The sequence below is a fragment of the Oncorhynchus masou genome, chromosome 19, assembly GCF_036934945.1.
Source record: "Oncorhynchus masou masou isolate Uvic2021 chromosome 19, UVic_Omas_1.1, whole genome shotgun sequence".
Taxonomy (NCBI): domain Eukaryota; kingdom Metazoa; phylum Chordata; class Actinopteri; order Salmoniformes; family Salmonidae; genus Oncorhynchus; species Oncorhynchus masou.
Genome location: NC_088230.1, coordinates 33,954,724 through 33,979,409, shown reverse-complemented (window position 1 = coordinate 33,979,409; position 24,686 = coordinate 33,954,724). Strand labels below are relative to the sequence as shown.

General features: G+C 41.0%; 1 protein-coding gene across 2 annotated transcripts; it reads left to right on the top strand.

The window, feature by feature from the left end:
- The first annotated feature begins 864 nt into the window (after positions 1-864).
- On the top strand, positions 865-23,253 carry LOC135506213 (tumor necrosis factor alpha-induced protein 2-like). 2 transcript variants are annotated; one of them, XM_064925728.1, is made up of 12 exons: positions 865-992; positions 1,987-2,169; positions 5,023-5,710; positions 6,223-6,337; positions 6,640-6,762; positions 7,164-7,258; positions 10,221-10,313; positions 10,902-11,028; positions 18,203-18,328; positions 18,427-18,582; positions 19,314-19,435; positions 21,983-23,253. In XM_064925728.1, exons 1-12 carry the CDS (start codon positions 941-943, stop codon positions 22,152-22,154), a joined length of 2,052 nt encoding a protein of 683 aa, XP_064781800.1. In that variant the 5' UTR covers positions 865-940; the 3' UTR covers positions 22,155-23,253. The 2 variants fall into 2 exon arrangements, with proteins under 2 accessions (XP_064781800.1, XP_064781801.1); XM_064925729.1 differs by lacking the exon at positions 865-992 and adding an exon at positions 1,477-1,580.
- The last annotated feature ends 1,433 nt before the right edge of the window (positions 23,254-24,686 follow it).

Below are 24,686 nucleotides of genomic sequence, written 5' to 3'. Positions count from 1 at the left end.
ATGAACCTCGTACTTACTGCTGTTGACATTTGTGATAGTAGAATGCACAAGGTGCAGTTTTTTTAAGCTGGGAGTGCATGGGCAATTTTCCTCTTTATAAACTGTCAGAAATGTCCAGTTGATCTACTACTAGCCCATGTTAGTTAGATAAGTTAGGCAAGTCAGCTGTCTACATCTTGTAGTTATAATGGCTATATTGCGTGCCCAGGGGCCTCGACCCCCAGTGGGCCCCCATTGATTTTGTTGAGTCACTAGGGTATCATATGAACATCATCATATGTGTAAAATATTGATGTAAAAATGTACAAAATAAAATACAAATTCACAGAGGAAGTGGGTGCGGTTGGACATGACCCGGTGGCAGTGTAACAGTATAGCTTCCGTCCCTCTCCTCTCCTCTCCTCTCCTCGAACCAGGGACCCTCTGCACATGAGTGCTTCTGTTTGTCCTATCTGTGCTTGGAGTTCCAAAATATAAGCTTGTTTTTTACTCCAATGTTTGTAAACTGTAAACAAACATTGTGTATCTTTAAAACAAGGTTCAAACTATCATTTTGATCTTATGTTGAGCTATGTCAATGAATCTGAGAATGGTAACGTTTCTCCAGCACCAACTGTTTACCAAAAAGTGGCAGGGTGATGGCTTTCTGGTTGTTTGAATCCCAGATTGCCTCTTTAAGGTATACATTATTTTCCTTTTGGCAAAAGGTGAGGCAATTGCAGTGAGTGGAAAGCAGGGAAGCAAATTTAAGATAAGTAGAAACTGAAGGGGGAAATTACTTCCTCCAGAAAGACCCATGGTATCCCCCTACCATGCGCACAAGAAACGCTCAGATCTGTGGGCAATCAATATAAACAGCAGACACAGTGGAGTTTTTCAGTCTTGAGTAGAGTGTGATATTGAAGAGCTGCTCCAAGCATTGTTCATTCGGCTATTCACAATGAAGTTTTCTGTTCTCCACGTACTGCCCAGAAGACCGAGGAAGACTAAAGGTAAGATAAATAGCATAACACATATAAATAACCTACAATATACAAAGGTTGTAATGTATTAATTGATATGAATAGCCTTTTGTTGATGCCCACTACTACTATGATATACAGCACATTCTAAATAATAGGATTTCATTTTTAGTGGTTGCAATATACAAGCATGTGATCATTTTACATTTGTTCAGTGATTTTGTAAGAGGTTAACTTTCATCACATTGGAAGATGAGATTGAAGAGTGGAGTGGGAAATGATGAGGGGAATATTTAACGTGGTCTTTTCAATATTTGATGCAATTTATGTGGGAGGGACAGTCCGAGCAATAATAACAATGTTGTTAGTTTTAATAATAATTTACATTTTATCTGCAAGTGTCAACATAAGAATGACATTCAAATGTATATTTTCCTAATGATACATTAAGTTTTGTAAAGTATTCATGATGAATAGCAGTCGTCTGTCAAATGTAGGCTATCCACGCCAATGTCTCCGCCCTCTGGCCAGCAATTGTTTATACCAAAGCCTAGTCTACAGGTCTATCTGTCACTATTAGGTTACGAGTAGGTACCGAAGGTTCTGAGAGCATGAAAGGTAGGGACATTTTTATTGGTCTTTGTGCACCTTTTTGGGCACGTTATTAAATATTAAATAACAAAAAAATATGTGTCTGCCTGTGTGGTTTTGTTTTGACTAAGCAAGCTTCACTCAACTTCCGCTATAAGATAGAGAACGGCAAAGATATTTTGCGCAAAATGCGCCTGCGGTGAAATAGTTTTAATAGAAACCGTGTGTTCAGTTATGCCTATGTTATAACGCGAACCCACTATTGTAGCCTATAACATCGTATCCAGTTTGTTTGTCTGCTTTTTACACGTGCCACAATGAAAAGTAAGCTGTGGTTTGATAATAAGTGCTATAAAACATTTGTGCAATGACATGATAGGTTTTATGAAGAGAAAATATTAACGACTGTATAACGTCACATTTTTTTCCACAGAGGAAATGGGTGCGGTCGGACACGCCCCGGTGGCAGCGACTGTTCTATCACCTGTAATGGAGGACAGTGCCAAAACAGTACATGGGAGGTTTAGGCATAAACTGAAGATGCCCCAAATACTAGGCTTTGTGCCAAGTCCACGGGGCCCCAAACCCATAGTGGAGAGCAATCCACCTCAAACAGGTATATTTAGCTACAGTATTAAGTGGTCAGAAGTTGTATTCGGCGTTCTCTCTGGTGTTAGAATGTGTGCATAATTTATATAGGCTATATCCTACTTTAAGGTTAATCAATGTTTTGGATGTTTTGGACACCTACTTATTCAAGGGTTTTCTTCATTTTTATTATTTTCTACATTGTGGAATAATAGTGAAGACATCAACACTATGAAATAACACATATGGAATCATGTATTAACTAAAAAAGTGTTAAACAAATCAAAATATAAATAAAATCTAAATGTATTTGTCACATACACATGGTTAGCAGATGTTAATGTGAGTGTAGCGAAATGCTTGTGCTTCTAGTTCCAACAATGCGGTAATAACCAACAAGTAATCTAACCTAACAATTCCACAACTACTACCGTATACACACAAGTGTAAAGGGATAAAGAATATGTACATAAATATATATGAATGAGTGATGGTACAGAACGGCATAGGCAAGATGCAGTAGATGGTATCGAGTACAGTATATACATATGAGATGAGTAATGTATGTTATGTAAACAAAGTGGCATAGTTTAAAGTGGCTAGTGATACATGTATTACATAAAGATGCAGTAGATGATAAGAGTACAGTATATACATATACATATGAGATGGGTAATGTAGGGTATGTAAACATTATATTAAGCGACATAGTTTAAAGTGGCTAGTGATACATTTTTTACATCAATTTCCATTATTAAAGTGGCTGGAGTTGAGTCAGTATGTTGGCATCAGCCACTCAATGTTAGTGGTGGCTGTTTAACAGTCTGATGACCTTGAGATAGAAGCTGTTTTTCAGTCTCTCGGTCCCTGCTTTGATGCACCTGTACTGACCTCGCCTTCTGGATGATAGCGGGGTGAACAGGCAGTGGCTCGGGTGGTTGTTGTCCTTGATGATCTTTATGGCCTTCCTGTGACATCGGGTGGTGTAGGTGTCCTGGAGGGCAGGTAGTTTGCCACCTCACTACCCTCTGGAGAGCCTTACGGTTGTGGGTGGAGCAGTTGCCGTACCAGGCGGTAATACAGCCCGACAGGATGCTCTCGATTGTGCATCTGTAGAAGTTTGTGAGTGCGTTTGGTGACAAGCCAAATTTCTTCAGCCTCCTGAATTTCTTCAGCCTCCTGTGTGGGTGGACCAATTCAGTTTGTCCGTGATGTGTACGCCGAGGAACTTAAAACTTACTACCCTCTCCACTACTGTCCCGTCGATGTTGATGTGGATAGGGGGTGCTCCCTCTGCTGTTTCCTGAAGTCCACAATCATCTTAATGCGTTTGAGACAATCAGTTGTGTTGTGACAAGATATGGGTGGTATACAGAAGATAGCCCTATTTGGTAGTAGACAGTTGTGTTGTGACAAGATATGGGTGGTATACAGAAGATAGCCCTATTTGGTAGAAGACCAAGTCTATATTATGCCAAGAACAGCTTAAATAAGCAAAGAGAAACAACAGTCATTACTTTAAGACATGAAGGTCAGTCAATCCGGAAAATGTCAAGAACTTTGAAAGATTCTTCAAATGCAGTCACAAAAACCATCAAGCGCTATGATGAAACTGGCTCTCATGAGGACCTCCACAGGAATGGAAGACCCAAAGTTACTCTCCTGCAGAGGATAAGTTCATTAGAGTTACCAGCCTCAGAAATTGCAGCCCAAATAAATGCTTCACAGAATTCAAGTAACAGACACATCTCAACATCATCTGTTCTGAGGAGACTGCGTGAATCAAGCTTTCATGGTCAAATTACTGCAAAGAAACCACTACTAAAGGACATCAATAATAAGACGAGAAACAAGAGCAATGGACATTAGACTGGTGGAAATGTTTCCTTTGGTCTGATGAGTCCAAATTTTAGATTTCTGGTTCCAACCAGCACGTCTTTGTGAGACGCAGTGTAGGTGAACAGATGACCTCTGTATGTGTGGTTCCCACCGTGAAGCAGGGAGGAGGAAGTGTGATGTGTGGGGGTGCTTTGCTGTCAGTGATTTATTTAGAATTCAAGGCACACTACAAAAGCATTCTGCAGCGATACGCCATCTCATCTGGTTTGCGCTTAGTGGGACTATCATTTCTTTTTCAACAGGATAATGACCTAACACACCTTCAGGCTGTGTAAGGGCTATTTGACCAAGAAGGAGCGTGATGGAGTGCTGCATCAGATGACCTGGCCTACACAATCACCGGACCTCAACCCAACTGAGATGGTTTGGGATGAGTTGGAACGCAGAGTGAAGGAAAGGCAGTCAACACGTGCTCAGCATATGTGAGAACTCCTTCAAGACTGTTGGAAAAGCATTCCTTATAAAGCTGGTTGAGAGAATGCCAAGAGTGTGCAAAGCTGTCATCAAGGCAAAGGGTGGCTACTTTGAAAAATCTAAAATCTAAAATATATTTTGATTTGTTGAACAATTGTAACATTTTTGGTAACTACATGATTACATATGTGTTATTTCATAGTTTTGATGTCTTCACTATTCTACAATGTTGAAAATAGTACAAATAAAGAAAAACTCTTGAATGAGTAGGTGTGTTCAAACTTTAGCCGGATACGATACATGCGCTATGATGTAGCCTGTATGAAGTACTAGCCTACTAGCTCAATATATTGATTTGTCAGATTTATCATCCTTAAAGAGGAACTCTAAATGAAAGAAATCAGTCATATTATATTTTCCTTCACCATGAGAAATGATTGCCACAATATATTTATGTCACTGTTCATTGTCACGTACAGACTGCACTAAAATAACTATTCAATTACTGTACTTCATGGTCTGTGATTTGTAGTAACCATTCACCTGAATTCTATTTGTTTCTTTTCAGAGGTGGTTTTGGACTTTATGGAGAACCTGAAGGAAAATCGCTTGGTGGAGGCTTGCCAGCAGTTGCTTTTGCGAGAGGATCAGCTCTTTGGCCAAGAAACCATGAAGATAGAGGGGTTGGTTCAGGTTTGCAATGAGGACGATAAAGACACGCTCCAAAAAGACTATGAAACCCTGCTGCTCCACTTATGGATGGCAGTTCACACCACCTTTAGGTCCACACCCTCAAGAGAACACCTAGAGATACTTCGGAGTGCGGTGGAAACCATAACGCTGCTGGAAGAGAAGGACCAGCAATGGGAAGGGCGGCCCGAGGGCAGCAGCGAGGCCCCCGTGTGGCGGCCACACCAGTGCCGGCACACCCACGACAACCTGCTTGAAAAAATTGTGGATTCTCAAATGAGGAATGTGGCCGTGGAGGAGGACAATATTAGCGTTAGCAGTGTGGACAATCTGTCAACGTCCATGAAAAGGGAGGTATGTAGGATGGGCAAGCGTCTGAAGGAGGACGTTCTCAGGGTGGCCAGGGACATAAGGGACTGCTACCCCCCAGACTTTGACGTGTGCAACTTGTATGTGAGACTTTACCATCAGAAGTTCTCAGCAAGGTTAACAGAACTGGCCCGCTCTGGGCTCGATGTGGATGACTGTAACTACCTCCTCTGCTGGGTGAACAATTACTATCCAAAGTAAGTGGGAAATGGGCTTGTTAACAATCAGTGGAAGTGATAGGGGCAATTTTCTTTTTAAAATGTCCAAATCACATTTAAGTGATGTCAAACCACATATGTAGTTGATTTGAGTTGATTGGGCCATTACATTTAGAAAATTGCACAATTTCCCCTATCACTGCCATTGATTTTTAGCTAGCAGTGGCTAAAGTTAGCTGACGTTTGTAGTGGCTGTTTAAAGAACTGAACCATGGATTATAGTCTCTCCAGACCCATAGACTATTTACATTATGATGAATCATTTAACGAAGTTGTAAAATCCTGACCTTCCCCTTTTAAAAATCATTTAACGGCTAGTTCCCCTTTTTAGAAAGTCTGCTAACATAAATGCTGCATATTTTGCGTAGCTGATAGCTGAAGTTTTTCCACATTATCCTCCTGCCTTGTATAGTCTGAGTGTTTCTGAGATGTCTTGTATGGTTTCTATCAATGACATGATGTCATTTACAACATGTTTATATCTGTTTCAGTGACATCTTAAAACACAAAGACCTTGAGGGGCACATCAACATGGAGTCTTTGGGAACTCTTTTATCTGAGAAGGATCTCACAACATTGGAGGAGCAGTATCTACTACAAAAAGAGGTAAACAGGATGCCGGAAACGGCTAAATCTAATGAACAGGCTAAATCCATGTGTATACGTCTAGACCATCCTTTCAGAGTAGCCTGGTCCCAGATCTGTTTGTGCTGTCTTGCCAACTGCTATGGTGTGTTAATGACCATAGGGCTTGGCAAGATAGTACAAACATATCTGGGACCAGGCTACTTTCAGAGTGCTTTAGAATTGGAAATAATGTATTATTTTATAATGTTGCATGGAATGTATTTCAGAGCCATAGTGTCAAGCTTACAGAATTGTGATGACCTGTGCTATGTCGATTTCAGAGTAGAGTCAGGACCTGGTTCTCCAATGCTCTCAGTAAGGAGGAGGAGGGTTGGCTCAGTGGAAAGAGTCCAGAACTCATTGACGGATACTGCTTCTGTCCTCTGGCCATTGACATCATACAGGTTGAAACCTATTGGATTACTACTACTTCTTCTAGTGCTTTTCTGTGTTCAACCCTACTCTTTCTTTGACCTGAACATGTTCTTCTTTGTTTTCATACTACAGATATGAAGTAGCTTTTTCTCCTGCATGGTTTTATATAAGCTTCATATTGACATGTCAACCTTGACATAATTCTATTTAAACTGACATTACCCTCCAAAACCAAAGTTTGTCTGATATTTTCAGACCTGAAAAACAATGAGCACCATAAATCAGAAATATTTAATAAATGCACTGAATTTCATACATTTCTACACTGAATTGAGTTGACATGGAATTAATCCCATCCCTGCTCTAAGCTATTTTGACTGTACAGGGTCAGGTTTTAAGTGCTAATACTGTATGTTGTTCTGTTTACTAGGCTGTTGATGGGGCCATGAGAGAGGCCAGGACTATTCTGGGCAGTGAGGCTAAAGCCCAAAGAATCCTTTGTCAGCTGGACAGCTTCTTGATAAGGTAGTGTACCCATTTCTTATTGCTCTGGCCACTGGGTTGTGTTCCTTACACACCAAATACAATAAAACAGACTGAAACAGAGAGAGACTCTCTGGACTTGTCCAATAAGTAACACTGATTTTCCTTTTCCATTGCAAAACATTTTGGTTGTGTGCCTTAATGAACACATCCTGTCGTAGTTGAACATTTACTTTTCCATTGCTCATCTGAACTTAATCACAAGTTTCTTTTGAAAAACAAAACTTTTTCCATTAAGTTTGAATGCTTTGGCTTAGGGCTGTCCAATCTAATATTTTACTGATGAACATGCACGTTGATATCCAGCATCATGCTCAAATCCATTCAATTAGCTTACTATGTTCTGGTTTCAAAGCCACACAGACAAATTGCGTAATTCTACATGGCCTTTTTCCTGGGAAAAGTTGGTAATTCAACCTTGGTGTTCTATCTACACTGTCTTGTTGCAGACTGTCTTTGACCTTGTTTAGTATGCTATAATTAAGTGATAATGTCAGAGTATATAGAACGCCATTTTGGGTCTTTGCATGTCAAAAAAGATATACGTCTAATAACAGTATTTGACGTGTCAAATAAGTTTGTTGACCAATCAGGACCTGAACTGCACATCACATAATAATTGAACATGTTCATACATTTTTTACGTAGTTATTACACATTGATTACACTATCACTCGTATTTCATATGTCATAACGATTCACCGACACGTATGCTATGATGCTGGTATATTTTTGTCGCGCACACCCGCCACTGCTGCACGAGCGCAGACACACTTCCCCAAACTCTGGACAGTGCTGGTCATAAAAAGAGCTAGCTAGCTGATGGATGCCAACAAAGTTCTTCCCCAAAAACATAGCAAAACTACATAATCTGTTTCAGTAGCTATAGTTAGCCGACTAACTGTCTAGCTAGGTTTCATCATCTAAAATACCCCTAATTTATCATTTTGGTATTTTATTAGGATCCCCATTAGCTGTTGCAAAATATAGGTCTTATTTGATCAATGGTGGTCGGACCCACCTATATGAAGCTAGCCACAATAAGGATTAGCCACAATAGTGGAATTAGCAGTTCGCTAGTCTGTCATTGACAGTGATGCAAATGAATGCAGATAGTAGAATTATTCCATAATTGAATAAACCATGCTAAACAAGGTTTTAATGTTATATGAATTTTAAAAAATACAATAATTTGTTAATTTGACAAATCTGTTGAAATCACACTGGATGTATTATACTTTAGAATTGCATTGGGGGCATACTTATTTCACTGTACAGCCTTACCGGTGCATTGTGGATCAATGACGTGGGGTATCAGACTACTCAGTGATACCCAGAGAGCATTAGCATCGTAGCTCTTATTGCGGGACTCTGAAACCACTGAATTGAGCCACATTCATTGTACCAGTCAAGCTAGCTACCACAGAAGTTGCTAATAACATCTGTATCAAAGATATTAGCAAAATCAGTTTGATCCTGATCATATTTCAAATGCTCACACAGACGTTTTCCCCATTCGGTTGAAAAAAGAATGTCTTATTATCAACACGGTATTGTAAACTCATCGTTCTTGGCATCACCCTGTGTGCTTGTTTGCAGACTCATTTTTTGTACAGCTTTGACAGTGCTACTGATCGTAGTGGTGGAGCTTGGCTTGCACATGAAAGTTCAGCACACACAACGTTCTATAATAGAATTGTGTTATTTGACATGTATTGTTTTTGACAGGCAAAGACCCAAACGGCGTTCCATATGAGAAGCCAGTGTTTGGAGGGTATATTGACAAGGGTGTTGTTAGGCCTGAGATGTCGGCTTCGAAGGCATTATCACTTTTATACAACGGGTTACCAACATATTAAAATAACTTTATTTTTATTAATTTATTCATACTATTTCATCCTTCCACAAGATATAGTCCCAAAACAAATCTAGGGTTGCTTCCCAAGCCGGCCGGTTGTTCATTCTATCGGTTTGGTTGCCAGAGACCCAGTTGTTCAGTCTTTTTGTTCTGTATCTATGGACGCGACCCAGTTGTTCAGTCTTTTTGTTCTGTATCTATGGACGCGACCCAGTTGTTCAGTCTTTTTGTTCTGTATCTATGGACGCGACCCAGTTGCTCATTCTAAATGTTCCACTGCCATACTTGCTGGCAACGTTCTTATCCCTTGCTTGCTAGCTAGTCAACTACGGCTAACTAACAGGCACATCAAAAAGCCAGAATAACAGCAAAGTATCTATATTTGCATTTGTTTAAGCTGTTTTCTAGTGACATTTATTTGGATACATCCATAACAATGAGCTAATGAGGCGCGATTTCGGCTGGCATAGAAAATGTGTTCTCTCGTCAGGACACTGTTCAGAGGAGCTAGCCAACAACACAGCTACAGTAACACAATCACTTCAAACTGAAGCTGGAAAGACAGCAAACTGGCTGCACTTCGTTTCGTTTTACCTTTTTTTCAATTGACATGATTTTCGACTGGCTAAGAAACGTTGCCTGCCTGTCTGTCTCGTTCTGACACGTTCATTACTATGAGACAGCTGAAGATCGAATTTGAATATTGAAACAATATTGCAAATGTCGGCGAGACAGACAGCAAGGTTTATACAAATCTCTGCTGTTGAAAACTAAATGCTAGTCTAAAAGAAATGTGACATAATGTTTGCTTTTTATAGTTGCTTGGCTGGGCTGATGAGACAGTGGATTGCGCAGTCAGATGGAACAGAGTAAATAGGCATTTTAACATCATAGATTTCGCGGATGGTAACTTGTGGAATAGACACCGGCTTGAATGCAATTTTAATCAATCAGCATTCAGGATTAGACCCACCCGTTGCATGAATGAGGAATTTGAACTGCAGTGTTACTATTCAACATTTTACTGACATAATGAAAAAGAACCTGGAGAAACATGATGACATTTTGTACAATGTATATTTGCAGCTATAAGAGATCTCTTGAAGAATTTGTGAAGGCAAGACGGGAGAACACTCAGGCAGTCGTGAAAGCTAACTTGGTTAACATTGAACAATTCAGGTAGGCCAAAAATTGTTGTTCATTTCACCAAGTCATTTATTTCATAAAAATCACATTTTCTGTGTTCATTTGCTTGGTATTTGAAGGGTAGCTAGCTACACACGAGTTTCATCACACATGTAAAATCCTTACATAAAGCATTCATAAGCACTAAATAAGCATTTTATAAATGTTTGTTTCTACTAATCCCCAATCTCATGAAACAGTATTGATCTATATGCATGCAGTCTCACAATCTGAAGTTGTATCATTTGTTCTACTTATCTAGCTACTTTTAGACACTCTAGGAAAGGGAAATGTCCATTGTAACTAAATGCATTCAACTGAAAATGTGTCTTCCTCATTTAACCCAACCCCTCTGAATCAGAGAGCTGCGAGGGCTACCTTAATCAAAATCCACGTCATTGGCACCCGGGGAACAGTTCTGCCTTGCTCAGGGGCAGAACGATAGATTTTGACATTGTCGGCTCGATGATTGAAAGTACCTTTGAACTGTCCATTGTCATTCTATCCCTCCAATCCTCCCAACCTCTTATTTGACTTCATAAATCCAACATTGATGTAATGACATTGGTTCCTCCTTTACAGAGACTTCATAGTGGGAAGAGAGGAGTCAATCCCAGAAGAGATCAGGACAAGCTGTATGTCCACATTGGCAGACCTGAGAGACTGTGGCTACGGATACTTCACCAGCCCCATACATGAGGAGCTCAGGGTAGGCTACATGTGACAGCAGGGACACCAAGCATAATAGTCTAGCAATACTCCAATGTACAATGCTCCGTTTGCTCCATTAATTTGGTTGACTTTTGGCATCTAGTTCAAAATCCCAGACCTTTCTCAAATTAGATGATTTTTCCTTACCCAGGAGTTACTTGAGAGACTTGGCAAACTCCAAGAGGGCTGCCATGTGCCTTTAACTGAGAATTGTCTTCCGTCTGGTCACTCTACCATGAAGGCCTGATCGCTGGGAGTGTTGCAGAGATGGTTATCCTTCTGGAAGATTCTCCAAACTCCACATAGCAACTCTGGCGCTCTGTCAGAGTAACTATCGTGTTCTGGTCAGCTCCCTGACCATGGCCCTTCTCCCCCGATTGCTCAGTTTGGCCGGGCGGCCAGCTCTAGGAAGATTCTTGGAGGTTCCAAACTTGCTCCATTTAAGATGCAGGAGGTCATTGTGTTTTCCTGGGTGCCTTCAATGCTGCAGAAATGTTTTGGTACCCTTCCCCAGATCTGTGCCTCGACACAATTCTGTCTCCAAGCTCCACTGACTTATTTCCGCACGTGTAATAGTTCCAATGTAGTTTCCTTTTGGTTTTGGACTCGTCAATCAAGCCAGGTTATTTTATCTGCTATCCTCTTTTGACCGGAAACAAACTCTGTTTTGACATCAAGGCCGATTCCACTGTGGGAAAACTGATAGCATATCCTACAATCAATAAGAGAGTGTGTGTGTGTGTGTGTTGCAGAGGTGGTTCGTTGAACTGCGCTCCTTTTGACCTTTGCATAAAACCCCCAAAACCCAAACTCTGCTGTTTCCTGAAGTCCATGATCAGCTCCTTTGCTTTGTTGAGTGAGAGGTTATTTTCCTGGCACCACTCTCCCAGGGCGCTTACCTCCTCTCTGTAGGCTGTCTCATCATTGTTGATAATCATGCCTACTACTGTTCTGTCGTCTGCAAACTTGATGATTGAGTTGGAGGCGCGCGTGGCCATGCAGTCATGCGTGAACAGGAAGTACAAGAGGGGGCTGATCACGCACTGTGTTGAGGATCAGCGAAGGAGAGATGTTGTTTCCTACCTTCACCAGCTTGGGGTTGCCCGTCAGGATCCAGTTGCAAAGGGTTGGGTTCAAAGCCAGGGCCCCGAGCTTAATGATGAGCTTGAAGGGTACAATGGTGTTGAATACTGAGCTATAGTCAAAAAACATCATTCTTACATAGGCATTCCTATTGTCCAGATGGGATAGAGCAGTGTGCAGTGCGATGGCGATTGCGTTGTCTGTGGATCTATTGGGGCAATAAGCAACTGGAAGTGGGTCTAGGGTGTCAGGTAAGGTAGAGGTGATATGATCCTTAAAACTTCTTCGGGATAGGGGGCAGCATTTTCACTTCTTGATAAATAGCGTGCCCATATTCAACTGCCTGCTACTCATCTGCAGAATATAAGATATGCATATTATTAAATTTGGGTAGAAAACACTCTGAAGTTTCTAAAACTGTTTGAATCATGTCTGAGTATAACAGAACTTATGTAGCAGGCTAAACCCTGAGGACAAACCATTCAGATGATTCTTTTTTTTGAGGTCACTGTCTATTCAATGAGTTTCATTGGGAAACTAGATTTCTAAGGGACTTGTTTGCAGTTCCTACCGCTTCCACTGGATGTCACCAGTCTTTAGAAATGGGTTGAGGTTTTTCCTTTGTGCAATGAAGAAGTACAGCCATCTTGAATGAGAGTCCCTTCATGTGGACTGTTTGAGAGAGGCACATAACCAGAAAAGTTGTGTCAGTTTGTTTTCTTTTTGTATTGAACACAGATCATCGCGTCTTCAATTTGATCGATTATTGACGTAAAAAAATCCTAAAGTTGTATTACAAAAATAGTTTGAAATGTTTTGGCAAAGTTTCCAGGTAATTTTTGAGATATTTTGTAGTGACGTTGCGCAAGTTGGAAGCTGTGTTTTTCTGGATCAAACGCACCAAATAAATGGACATTTTGGATATATATCGACGGAATGAATCGAACAAAGGACCATTTGTGATGTTATGGGACATATTGGAGTGCCAACAAAAGAAGTTTGTCAAAGGTAAGGCATGAATTATATTTTTAGTTCTGCGTTTTGTGTCGTGCCTGCAGGGTTGAAATATGCTACTCTTTTTGTTTACCGTTGTGCTATCATCAGATAATAGCATCTTATGCTTTCGCCGAAAGACCTTTTTGAAATCTGACATGTTGCCTGGATTCACAATGAGTGTAGCTTTAATCTGGTCTCTTACATGTGTGATTTAATGAAAGATTGATTTTTATAGTATTTTATTTGAATTTGGCGCTCTGCATTTTCCCTGGCTATTGGCCAGGTGGGACGATTGCGTCCCACCTATCCCAGAGACTAGCCTCTCAAAGCACTTCATGATGACAGAAGTGAGTGCTACAGGGCAACAGTCATTTAGTTCAGTTACCTTGACTTTCTTGGGTACAAGTGGGGACAGCAGACTGGGATAGGAAGAGATTGAATAAACACTGTAAACACTCCAGCCAGGTGGTCTGCGCATGCTCTGAGGATGCGGCTTGGGATGCCGTCTGGGCTGGCAGCCTAGTGGGGGTTAACATGCTTAAATGTCTTATTCACGTCGGCCACGGAGAAGAAGAGCCCACAGTCCTTGGTAGCGGGTCGTGTCGGTGGCACTGTGTTGTCCCCAAAGCAGGCGAGGAAGGTGTTTTGCTTGTCCAGAAGCAGGACATCAGTGTCCGCGATGTGATTGGTTTTCCCTTTGTAGTCCATGATTGTCAGTAGTCTGAGCCGTTGAATTGCGACTGCACTTTGTCTCTGTTCTGGCGTTTTGCCTGTTTGTTTGCCCGACGGAGGGAATAACTACACTGTTTGTTTTCGGCCATATTCCCAGTCACCCTGCCATGGTTAAATGCGGTGGTTTGCGCTTTCAGTTTTGCACGAAGGCTGCTATCTATCCACGGTTTCTGGTTTGAGCAAATTTTAATAGTCACTGTGGGTACATCAGCTCCTATACACTTCCTGATGAAGTCACTCACCGTATACGTGTATTCATCAATGATATTCTCAGAGGCTACCCGGAACATATCCCAGTCCGTGTGATCAAAACAATTTTGAAGCATGGATTTCAATTGGTCAGACCAGCGTTGAATTGACCTTAGCACGGGTACTTCCTGTTTGAGTTTCTGCTTATAGGACGGGAGGAGCCAAATAGAGTCGTGATCAGATTTGTAGGCATTTCAAAAAGTTGAATAACAGTGGTCCAATGTTTTTCCAGAGCGAGTACTACAGTCAATGTGTTGGTAGCACTTCAGTAGCGTTTTCCTCAAATTTGCTTTGTTATCATTCCCTGCGACAATAAATGTGGCCTCAGGGTGTGGTTTCCAGTTTGCATAAAGTCCAGTGTTGTTCTTTGAGGGCCTTGAGGGGGGAGTATACATGGCTGTGTCTTTAACCAAAGAGAATTCTCTTGGGAGTTGATACGGTTGGCATTTGATTGTGAGGTATTCTAGGTCAGGTGAAGAAAAGGACTTGATTTTCTGTATTTTATCACATTTACACCATGAGTAGTTAATCATGAAACATACATCTTCTTCCCTGAGAGTTCTTTATTCCTGTCTGGACAATGTACTGAGAACCCAGCTGGCTGTATGGATGGGGATAGAATACCGTGAGAAAGCCATGTCTCTGTGAAACAGAGTATGTTACAATCCCTGATGTCTCTCTGGAAGGAGATCCTCGCCCTGAGCTCAGCTACTTTATTAGCCAGAAACTGAACATTAGCGAGTAATATACTCGGAAGCGGTGGATGGTGTGCACACTTCCCGAGTCTGACTGACTACCTTTTCTCTGCCGGTGGTGTTTCGGAGCTGCCTCTGGAATAAGTTAAATTGCCCTGGAGGGTACGGCTGCAACACAAAAACAATTCAGGGCTAATAATGTAATAAATATCACACAAAAAATGAAATACTGCAAAGTTGCTTAGGAGCTAGAAGCAGAGCTGCCATATTTGTCGGCGCCATCCAATCAAATTTTAGATACATCTCAAGGATGATCAATGGGAACAAGATGCACCTGAGCTCAATTTCGAATCTCCTAGCAAAAGGTCTCAATACTTATGTACATAAGGTGTTTCAGTTTTTAATTTTTAATACATTTGCAAAAATGTTTAAAACCTATATTCATTTTGTCATTGTGGGGTATTGTGTGTCGATTAATTAGGATTTTTCTTTATGAATTTATTTTAGAATAAGAAGTATGTCATGTGCCCTTAACATAAAGGTGTGTTTAAATGAGGTGTTATTGAATGTGCAGAATTATAGCACAGATTTACTTTATTTACTTTATATATATATATTTTATAAGGACATATTATAATACCAACAGCTTGCCAAAAATACAAGAACATTGAAACAAAATGGAAGAAAATAGAATTTGCCTTTATAACAGCTAGTTATCTGTTTAAGAAGAGGAAAACAACTAAACAGGTATTTCGAGCCTGATCACTGGAATGTTTCCACTTCCTTTGATTGGTTTGATTTTGACCCATTAGGGTCCCTATTAGCCGACGCCAACGGCGACAGCTAGTCTTACTGGGGTCCAACATATAATGAAAAATACATTGTAGACAAAATACTTTACAATTGACATACACACACTACATGTTCATGTTTTTAAATGTATCTATCAGTTACATGTACAGTGAAATGTGAAAGTATTCAGAGCTCTAGTCATTTTCTACATTTCTACATTGTTACGTTACAGACTTATTCTAAAATTGATTCAATTACATTTTTCCCTCATCAATCTACACACAATTCCCCTTTGTGAAAAAGAGAAAAGAGGTTTTTAGAAATGTGTGCAAACTTATAAAAACAGAAATACCTTAATACCTCGTTTCAGAACCTTTGCTATGAGACTCGAAATTGAGCTCAGGTGCATCCTGTTTTCATTGATCATCCTTGAGATGTTTCTACAACTTGATTGGAGTCCACCTGTGGTAAATTAAATTGATTGGACATGATTTGGAAAGGCACACAAATGTCTACATGAGGTCCCAGAGTTGACAATCCAAAAACCAGGCCACGAGGTCAAAGGAATTATCTGTAGAGCTCCGAGACAGGATTGTGTCAAGGCACAGATCTGGGGAAGGGTACCAATACATTTCTGCAGCATTGAAGGTCCCCAAGAACACATTGGCCTCCATAATTCTAAAATGGAAGAAGTTTAGAACCACAAAGAATCTTCCTAGAGCTGGCCGCCCGGCCAAACTGAGCAATCGGGGGAGAAGGGCCTTGGTCAGGGAGATGATCAAAGTCAGAATGGTCACTCTGACAGAGCTCCAGAGTTCCTCTGTGGATATGGGAGAATCTTCCAGAAGGACAACCATCTCTGCAGCACTCCACCAATCAGGCCTTTATGGTAATGGCCAGACGGTAGCCACTCCTCAGTAAAAGGCATATGACAGCCCTCTTGGAGTTGCCAAAAGGCACCTAAAGACTCAAGATTCTCACCTAAAGACTAAACAAGATTATCTGGTCTGATGAAACCAAGATTGAGCTCTTTGGCCTGAATGTCAAGCGTCACGTCTGGAGGAAACCTGGCACCATCCCTAACGCTGAAGCATGGTGGCGGCAGCAACATGTTGTGGGGATGTTTTTCCAGTGGCAAGGACTGGGAGACTGGTCAGAATCGAGGGAAAGATTAATGGTGCAAAGTACATTGAGCCTTCAGGATATAAGCCTTCAGGAGAATTCCCTCTTAGGTGGTTTATTTGGTTTTTTTTCTGTGAACCTTTGTTCTTTTTATCTAATCTAATGGTAGGAAGGAAGTAGAATAAATACAAGCCTTCAGGAGAATTCCCTCTTAAATGGTTTCCGACCAACATTATCAAGGCCACAATGTTTGAATTGCAAAGTGTGACTGTAGGTTACAATGGTACAATGTGGTCATCCAAGTGACCACTCAAATCACATGGCCTGGACCATCTTTGTGGGTTACAGATTGTCCATGTTATTCTCCATAATGTTTTTACTTTGCACTTCAGCTGTGATGAAACAGTTGATGCATATTATGAATAAAACACATTTGTTTTATTATAATTATTTACAAATTAGTGGAATAGACATCAAATCAAATCAAATCAAATTTTATTTGTCACATACACATGGTTAGCAGATGTTAATGCGAGTGTAGCGAAATGCTTGTGCCTCTAGTTCCGACAATGCAATAATAACCAACAAGTAATCTAACTAACAATTCCAAAACTAATTTCTTATATACAGTGTAAGGGGATAAAGAATATGTACATAAAGATATGAATGAGTGATGGTGCAGAGCAGCATAGGCAAGATACAGTCGATGGTATCGAGTACAGTATATACATATGAGATGAGTATGTAAACAAAGTGGCATAGTTAAAGTGGCTAGTGATACATTTATTACATCAGGATGCAGTAGATGATATAGAGTACAGTATATACGTATACATATGAGATGAATAATGTAGGGTATGTAAACAATATATTGGATAGCATTGTTTAAAGTGGCTAGTGATATATTTTACATAATTTCCCATCAATTTCCATTATTAAAGTGGCTGGAGTTGAGTCAGTGTGTTGGCAGCAGCCACTCAATGTTAGTGGTTGCTGTTTAACAGTCTGATGGCCTTGAGATAGAAGCTGTTTTTCAGTCTCTCGGTCCCAGCTTTGATGCACCTGTACTGACCTCGCCTTCTGGATGATAGCGGGGTGAACAGGCAGTGGCTCGGGTGGTTGTTGTCCTTGATGATCTTTATGGCCTTCCTGTAACATCGGGTGGTGTAGGTGTCCTGGAGGGCAGGTAGTTTGCCCCCGGTGATGCGTTGTGCAGACCTCACTACCCTCTGGAGAGCCTTACGGTTGTGGGCGGAGCAGTTGCCGTACCAGGCGGTGATACAGCCCGCCAGGATGCTCTCGATTGTGCATCTGTAGAAGTTTGTGAGTGCTTTTGGTGACAAGCCGAAAGAGAGGGAATTGATTTGAACTTGAACTATGAAGCTGTTATGGCAGTACAACTGCAACGTTTTCGCATCCGGGTCACCGATCATGTTCTGACCCACTGGTGTCCACTGCTTCAAGGTCAGATATTGACCTCTACATGACTTCCTGTCTCCTCAGGTGCAGTACCATAGGCTGTGGACGCAGGCCTGGTTTACTGGGGGTCATATGGTACTGGATGAAGTTCTGGGAACACTGGACAGACACATGCAGCAATTCACAGACCTCAAACCCATCTGTGTGGAGGTACGTTTACACTCACACACACGCCAACAGATGTGTGAAAACAAAGACACGTGTACACACAAACACACAGTGATATTTGTGTGTCTGTGTGTGTGTAGGAGCTGCTGGGCCGGCTGCACATGGAGATGATGGTGGAGTATGTGAAGAGGATGATGAAGAGGAAGATGAGGCTGAAGGACAAGGAGCAGCAGGAGGCAGCAGCCAAATTACTGGCTGAAGACAGCAGCAAACTGAGCACCTACTTTACTGAAGCGGTAAGCACTGAAGACGCACACACACACCTCATATTGCAGTTAATAGAGCTTGAGCGTGTGTGTACACAAACACATGAAAGTAATAGCATTATACACACAAAACCAACTCAAACACACACTTCAAAACATTTATCCTAAGAATTTTTTTATTTCAAATGTTTACGACGCATAAAGAATAACAAAGAAATAAAGAACTTAAACAACAAATTAACCCCCTAGAGTAACATAATAAAACAAATCCCCATCAAAATGTCCATTTAAGCTAGAGATGTACAATACCAGTCAAGAGTTTGGACACACCTACTCATTCCAGGGTTTGTCAACATTTGAATGTGTAGGTGTGTCCAAAACTTTGACTGATACTTTATACATAGCGTTCTTTTCTCCCAAGTTTGACTAAGCCCACTGGAATGCATGAGAGCCTTTTCTGTAGCCAATCATGGAAAGATGTTCAAAACCACCACCACCTGGGTCATGTTATGACTTGGCAGACTCCAGGCCGAGTCTCTAAATAAAATCACCCATGTATCATAAACTGCAGCTGTGGTCTGATTCCACTAAACTTCTATTTATTTAGACACTCAATAGATATTAGTATCAAATCAAATCCAACTTTATTTAAAGTGAATGTAAACATCTCAATAGAGTAAAGTAGCCATAACACAGTAAATGGAAGACATTAAATACTGTACATGAAAGTATGAATGATTTGACCTATCCACTGTCCACAGGGGTCCAAAATATGCTGGCTGAGTGAGGTCCTCCCTAAAATGGCGGAGGTGGTCAGACTGCAGGACCCAGGAAGCATCCAGCTGGAGATCGTCACCCTGGCTAGGGACTTCCCAGACCTTAGGTGAGACATACAGACAGATCCTCCACACAAGGCTAAAGACATAGATGGAGAGTTTGCCTACAGTACATTCACATAATCACATAACCTGGTACTACATTTACAGTACCTCAGTCACATAACCTGGTACTACTTTCACAGTACCTCAGTCACATGATGCAGGAGTAACATAAAATGGGTCCCTCAGATTAAATGTGGGGATGGCCAAGTGTAAAAGGCATGTCTGCCTGTATATCTTTCATATTTCACATAAGCAGCAACGCCATTATAAAAGTTGTGCGGTCAAAGATCAACTTGGCCTTAATCCTGCTGAACAGCTGTTTGGGCCAAATTTGATCTCAACATCTCTGCTTGCACTTTCTTTGTCTAAACTTGTCCTTGCATGATGTTGTTCACAGTCAAAAGAACACATAGGATTTAAATAGAACACAGAGAATGAACATAGAACACATAGAATGAAACTAGAACACAGAGAATGAAAGTAGAACACAGAATGAAATAAGAACACGGAGAATAAAAGTAGAAAACAGAGAATAAAAGTAGAAGACAGAGAATAAAAGTAGAAGACAGAGAATAAAAGTAGAAGACAGAGAATGGAAATAGAAGACAGAGAATGGAAATAGAAGACAGAGAATGGAAATAGAAGACAGATAATGGAAATAGAAGACAGAGAATGGAAATAGAAGACAGAGAATGGAAATAGAAGACAGAGAATGGAAATAGAAGACAGAGAATGGAAATAGAACACAGAGAATGGAAATAGAAGACAGAGAAGGGAAATAGAAGACAGAGAAGGGAAATAGAAGACAGAGAAGGGAAATAGAAGACAGAGAAGGGAAATAGAAGACAGAGAGGGGAAATAGAAGACAGAGAAGGGAAATAGAAGACAGAGAAGGGAAATAGAACACAGAGAATGGAAATAGAACGCAGATAATGACTCCCTGGTAGCTGAGGCCACACCTTTATATTTGTGAATATAAGCCAAATTGAAACAAAGGCTTTTTGATTTCTGTTTGACAATGAATGCCTTGCTGATTTATAAATACAAGCAATAGCTGATCCTTATTTTGAGTCCCTTGAATCCAATTATCTCCTTATCTTCCCTCTAATTATCTCACAATATCTTAAAATGAAACCCTATGGGGGGAGGGGGGTTGTTGTTGCAGTGAGGCAACTCTGGCAAGTCAGCTATCACCGGGCGGTAACCTAGGTAACAAGGGCCTCCACTGCAGATCTCAGGTCTCTGGCTACACAATATGAGGCATCTCTTATGTCATGTACTAGTACAGAGATGGAGGGAGGGTGGGGAGGAGGGAGATACACAGAGAAGGGGTGTAATATGACTCCTGTCTGATGTCTAGAACCGGCCAGCGATCCCTGCTATCCCCAACAGGCCAGGGCTAGAGCATCCCAAATGGCACCCTATTCCCATTATAGTGCAACATTTGTGCGCGATGCAGAGAATAGGGTGCCCTTTGAGACTATTCTACCCCTTTTTGGTTCCAGGTAGAACAAAAATGGTTCCACATGGAACCAAAATGTTTCTACATGGAACCAAAAAGGGTTATCCTATGGGGACAGCTGAAGAACCCTTTTAGGCTCTAGATAGCACCTTCTTTTCTAATAGTGTATAGAGGCAGAGATGCCAGACACACCCAAGCAGTACTGTTACTAAATGTTGCTACAACAGCTGCTATAGAGCTTTACTATTTGTATTACTACTTCCTCTATCACTATTACTGAACTAACACAACTACTGCCACTGATGGTCCCGTTACTATTGCTACCGTTACTACTACTGCTGTAGTACTGTCCTACCAACAGCCAACAGTAATATTACCTCTGCTAGTGGGCTAGTCTTGCTACTTTTTCTACCACTATTCTGCTCCTTTTTTTTAACGAAAATGTTCTTCTGTTTATACTGTAAATTTGGCACATTTTGTGTATACTGGCTTATCTCTCAAGGTTAGCATGACTTAATGTAGATATTTGGAACTGTTTATTTTTATTTGGATTGTAAAACTGGCATGGTCAAAACATGTTGATGCAACATAATACATTTTTTAAAATTATATTTAACCTTTATTTAACAAATAGAACAATATACACAAAAAAAAACAAAGACAGGAACAATCACCCACAAACCCCAACACCAAACAGGCTACCTAAATATGGTTCCCAATCAGAGACAATGACTAACACCTGCCTCTGATTGAGAACCATATCAGGCCAAACACAGAAACAGACAAACTAGACACACAACATAGAATGCCCACTCAGATCACACCCTGACCAAACAAAACATAGAAATATACAAAGCAAACTATGGTCAGGGTGTGTCAGCACCGCCCTATGGGACTCCCAATCACGGCCGGTCATGATACAGCCTGGGAACAAACCAGGGTCTGTAGTGACATCTCTAGCACTGAGATCCAGTGCCTTAGACTGCTGCGCCACTTCGGAGCCCAGTTGATTAATATAATGGACAGAAAATGACAGTTTTGAACTTTGTTGATGAACTTTTGTTTTTTGCTCTTCCGCCTTTCTCAGTTGGAGACATATTTCCGCTCTACTTTCCCTCAAAGCCAACCTATCCACTGCTGATGTCCGCGGCATCAAAGAGAGCCTGGAAGTGAACCGTCCTTCAGTCAGCTCCTCCAAATCCAACCCACCATTCTTTTCCAAGGTTCCAGCAGGCAAATTTTGGCACATGCCATCTTAATTGTGTTATTTTCTTGTTGTAAACTGTTTTTCTGGTTGAGAAGACGTCATATATCCAGATTACAACTAACTGGTCTCTGTTATCAAATCAAATGTATCGGTCACACACATATTTAGCAGATGTTATTGCAGGTGTAGCGAAGACTAAAATACAGTAGAATAGCATACAGTATATATATATATATATATGAGATGAGTAAAGCATGTAAACATTATTAAAATGACTATTGACTCGCAGTCTGTAGGGCAGTAAGTCGCCTCTTAGGTCCATGGTTAAGTAGCCAGATGGTAGCTGGCTAGTGATGGCTATTTAACAGTCTGATGTCCTTTTTTTTGGTTATGTTGGTTGTTATCTTATCATCTAACCAGATTATAAAGATGTCATTTGCTTTTCATAAAATATGTAATGTTTAAAATGGTTTAAGAAAATGGTGATTCACCTTAAAGGGAATGGGTCATGACATTTATAAAGCATGTGACAAATAACGTTTGATTTGCAATGCATTGGTCCAATACTTTTTTTATTTGTGATTATGCTGCTTTCCAATGCTTCATAAATTTATGTGCTCAGCAAATGTGGGAACTCCTTCAAGACTGTTAGAAAAGCATTCCTCATGAATCTGGTTGATGGAATGCCAAGAGTGTGCAAAGCTGTCATCAAGGCAACAGAGGGCTACTTTGAAGAATTTAAAATGTAAAATATGTTGATTAGTTTAACATATTTTTGGTTACTACATGATTCCATATGTGTTATTTCATAGTTTTGATGTCTTCACTATTATTCGATAATGTAGAAAATGGTACAAATACCGTGCCTTGTAAAATTATTCACCCCCTTGATATTTTGTTGCATTCCAACCTTTAATTTAAATTGATTTTTATTTGGATTTCATGTAATGGACATACACAAAATAGTCCAAATTGGTGAAGTGGAATGAAATATTACTTGTTTCAACAACAACAAAATTTAAAAATAAAAAAAACAGAAAAGTGGTGCGTGTATTGACCCCCTTTGGTATGAAGCCCCTAAATAAGACCTGGTGCAACCAATTACCTTCAGAAGTCACATAATTAGTTAAATAAAGTCCACCTGTGTGCAATCTAAGTGTCACATGAACTGTCACATGTTCTCAGTATATTTTCACCTGTTCTGAAAGGCCCCAGAGTCTGCAACACCACTAAGCAAGGGGCACCACCAAGCAAGCGGCACCGTGAAGACCAAGGAGCTCTCCAAACCGGTCAGAGAAGTACAGATCAGGGTTGGGTTATAAAAAAATATCAGAAACTTTGAACATCCCACGGGGCACCATTGAATCCATCATAAAATAATTGAAAGAATATGGCACCACAACAAACCTGCCAAGAGAGGGCTGCCATCTAAAACTCGCAGACCAGGCAAGGAGGGCATTAATCAGAGAGGCAACAAAGAGACCAAAGATAACCCTGAAGGAGCTGCAAAGCTCCACAGCGGAGATTGGAGTATCTGTCCATAGGACCACTTAAAGCCGAACATTCCACAGAGCTGGGCTTTATGGAAGAGTGGCCAGAAAAAAGCCATTTCTTAATGTAAAAAATAGCAAACACGTTTGGTGTTCACCGAAAGGCAGCTGGGAGACTCCCCAAACATGGAAGAAGACACTCTGGTCAGATGAGACTAAAATTTATATTTTTGGGCATCAAGGAAAACCCTATGTCTGGCACGAATCCACCACCTCTCATCACCCCGTGAACACCATCCCCATAGTGATGCATGGTGGTGGCAGCATCATGCTGTGGGGATGTTTTTCATCAGCAGGGACTGGGAAACTGGTCAGAATGGAAAAAATGATGGATGTGTAACGGCGTTCTTCTTTTGTTGAAAGAAAGTCGGACCGAAATGCAGCGTGTAAGTTACTCATGTTTATTAGGAAGACAAACGAACGAACTATACACGAATAACTAATAAATACAAAAACAACAAACAGAACGTGAAACCTATTACAGCCTGACTGGTGCACACTACACAGAGACAGGAACAATCACCCACGAAATGTAAAGCGAAACCCAGGCTACCTAAATACGGTTCCCAATCAGAGACAACGAGAATCACCTGACTCTGATTGAGATCCGCCTCAGGCAGCCAAACCTATTAAACACACACACCCCTAATCAGCTACAATCCCAACTACTACAAACCCCAATATGAAACTACAATACATAATAACCCCATGTCACACCCTGGTCTGACTAACTAATAAACTAAAACACAAAATACTAAGACCAAGGCGTGACAGAACCCCCCCCCGGTGCGGACTCCCGAACGCACCTCAAAACCATAGGGAGGGTCCGGGTGGGCGTCTGTCCATGGTGGCGGTTCCGGCTCCGGACGTGGACCCCACTTCATAAATGTCATTGTTCCTCCCCTTCGCGTCCATGGATAATCCACCCTAACCGCCGACCATGGCCGAATAGTCCTCACCCAGAACCCTACATAACAGAGGAGCAGCTCGTGACTGAGGGGCAGCTCGGGACTGAGGCAGCTCGGGACTGAGGG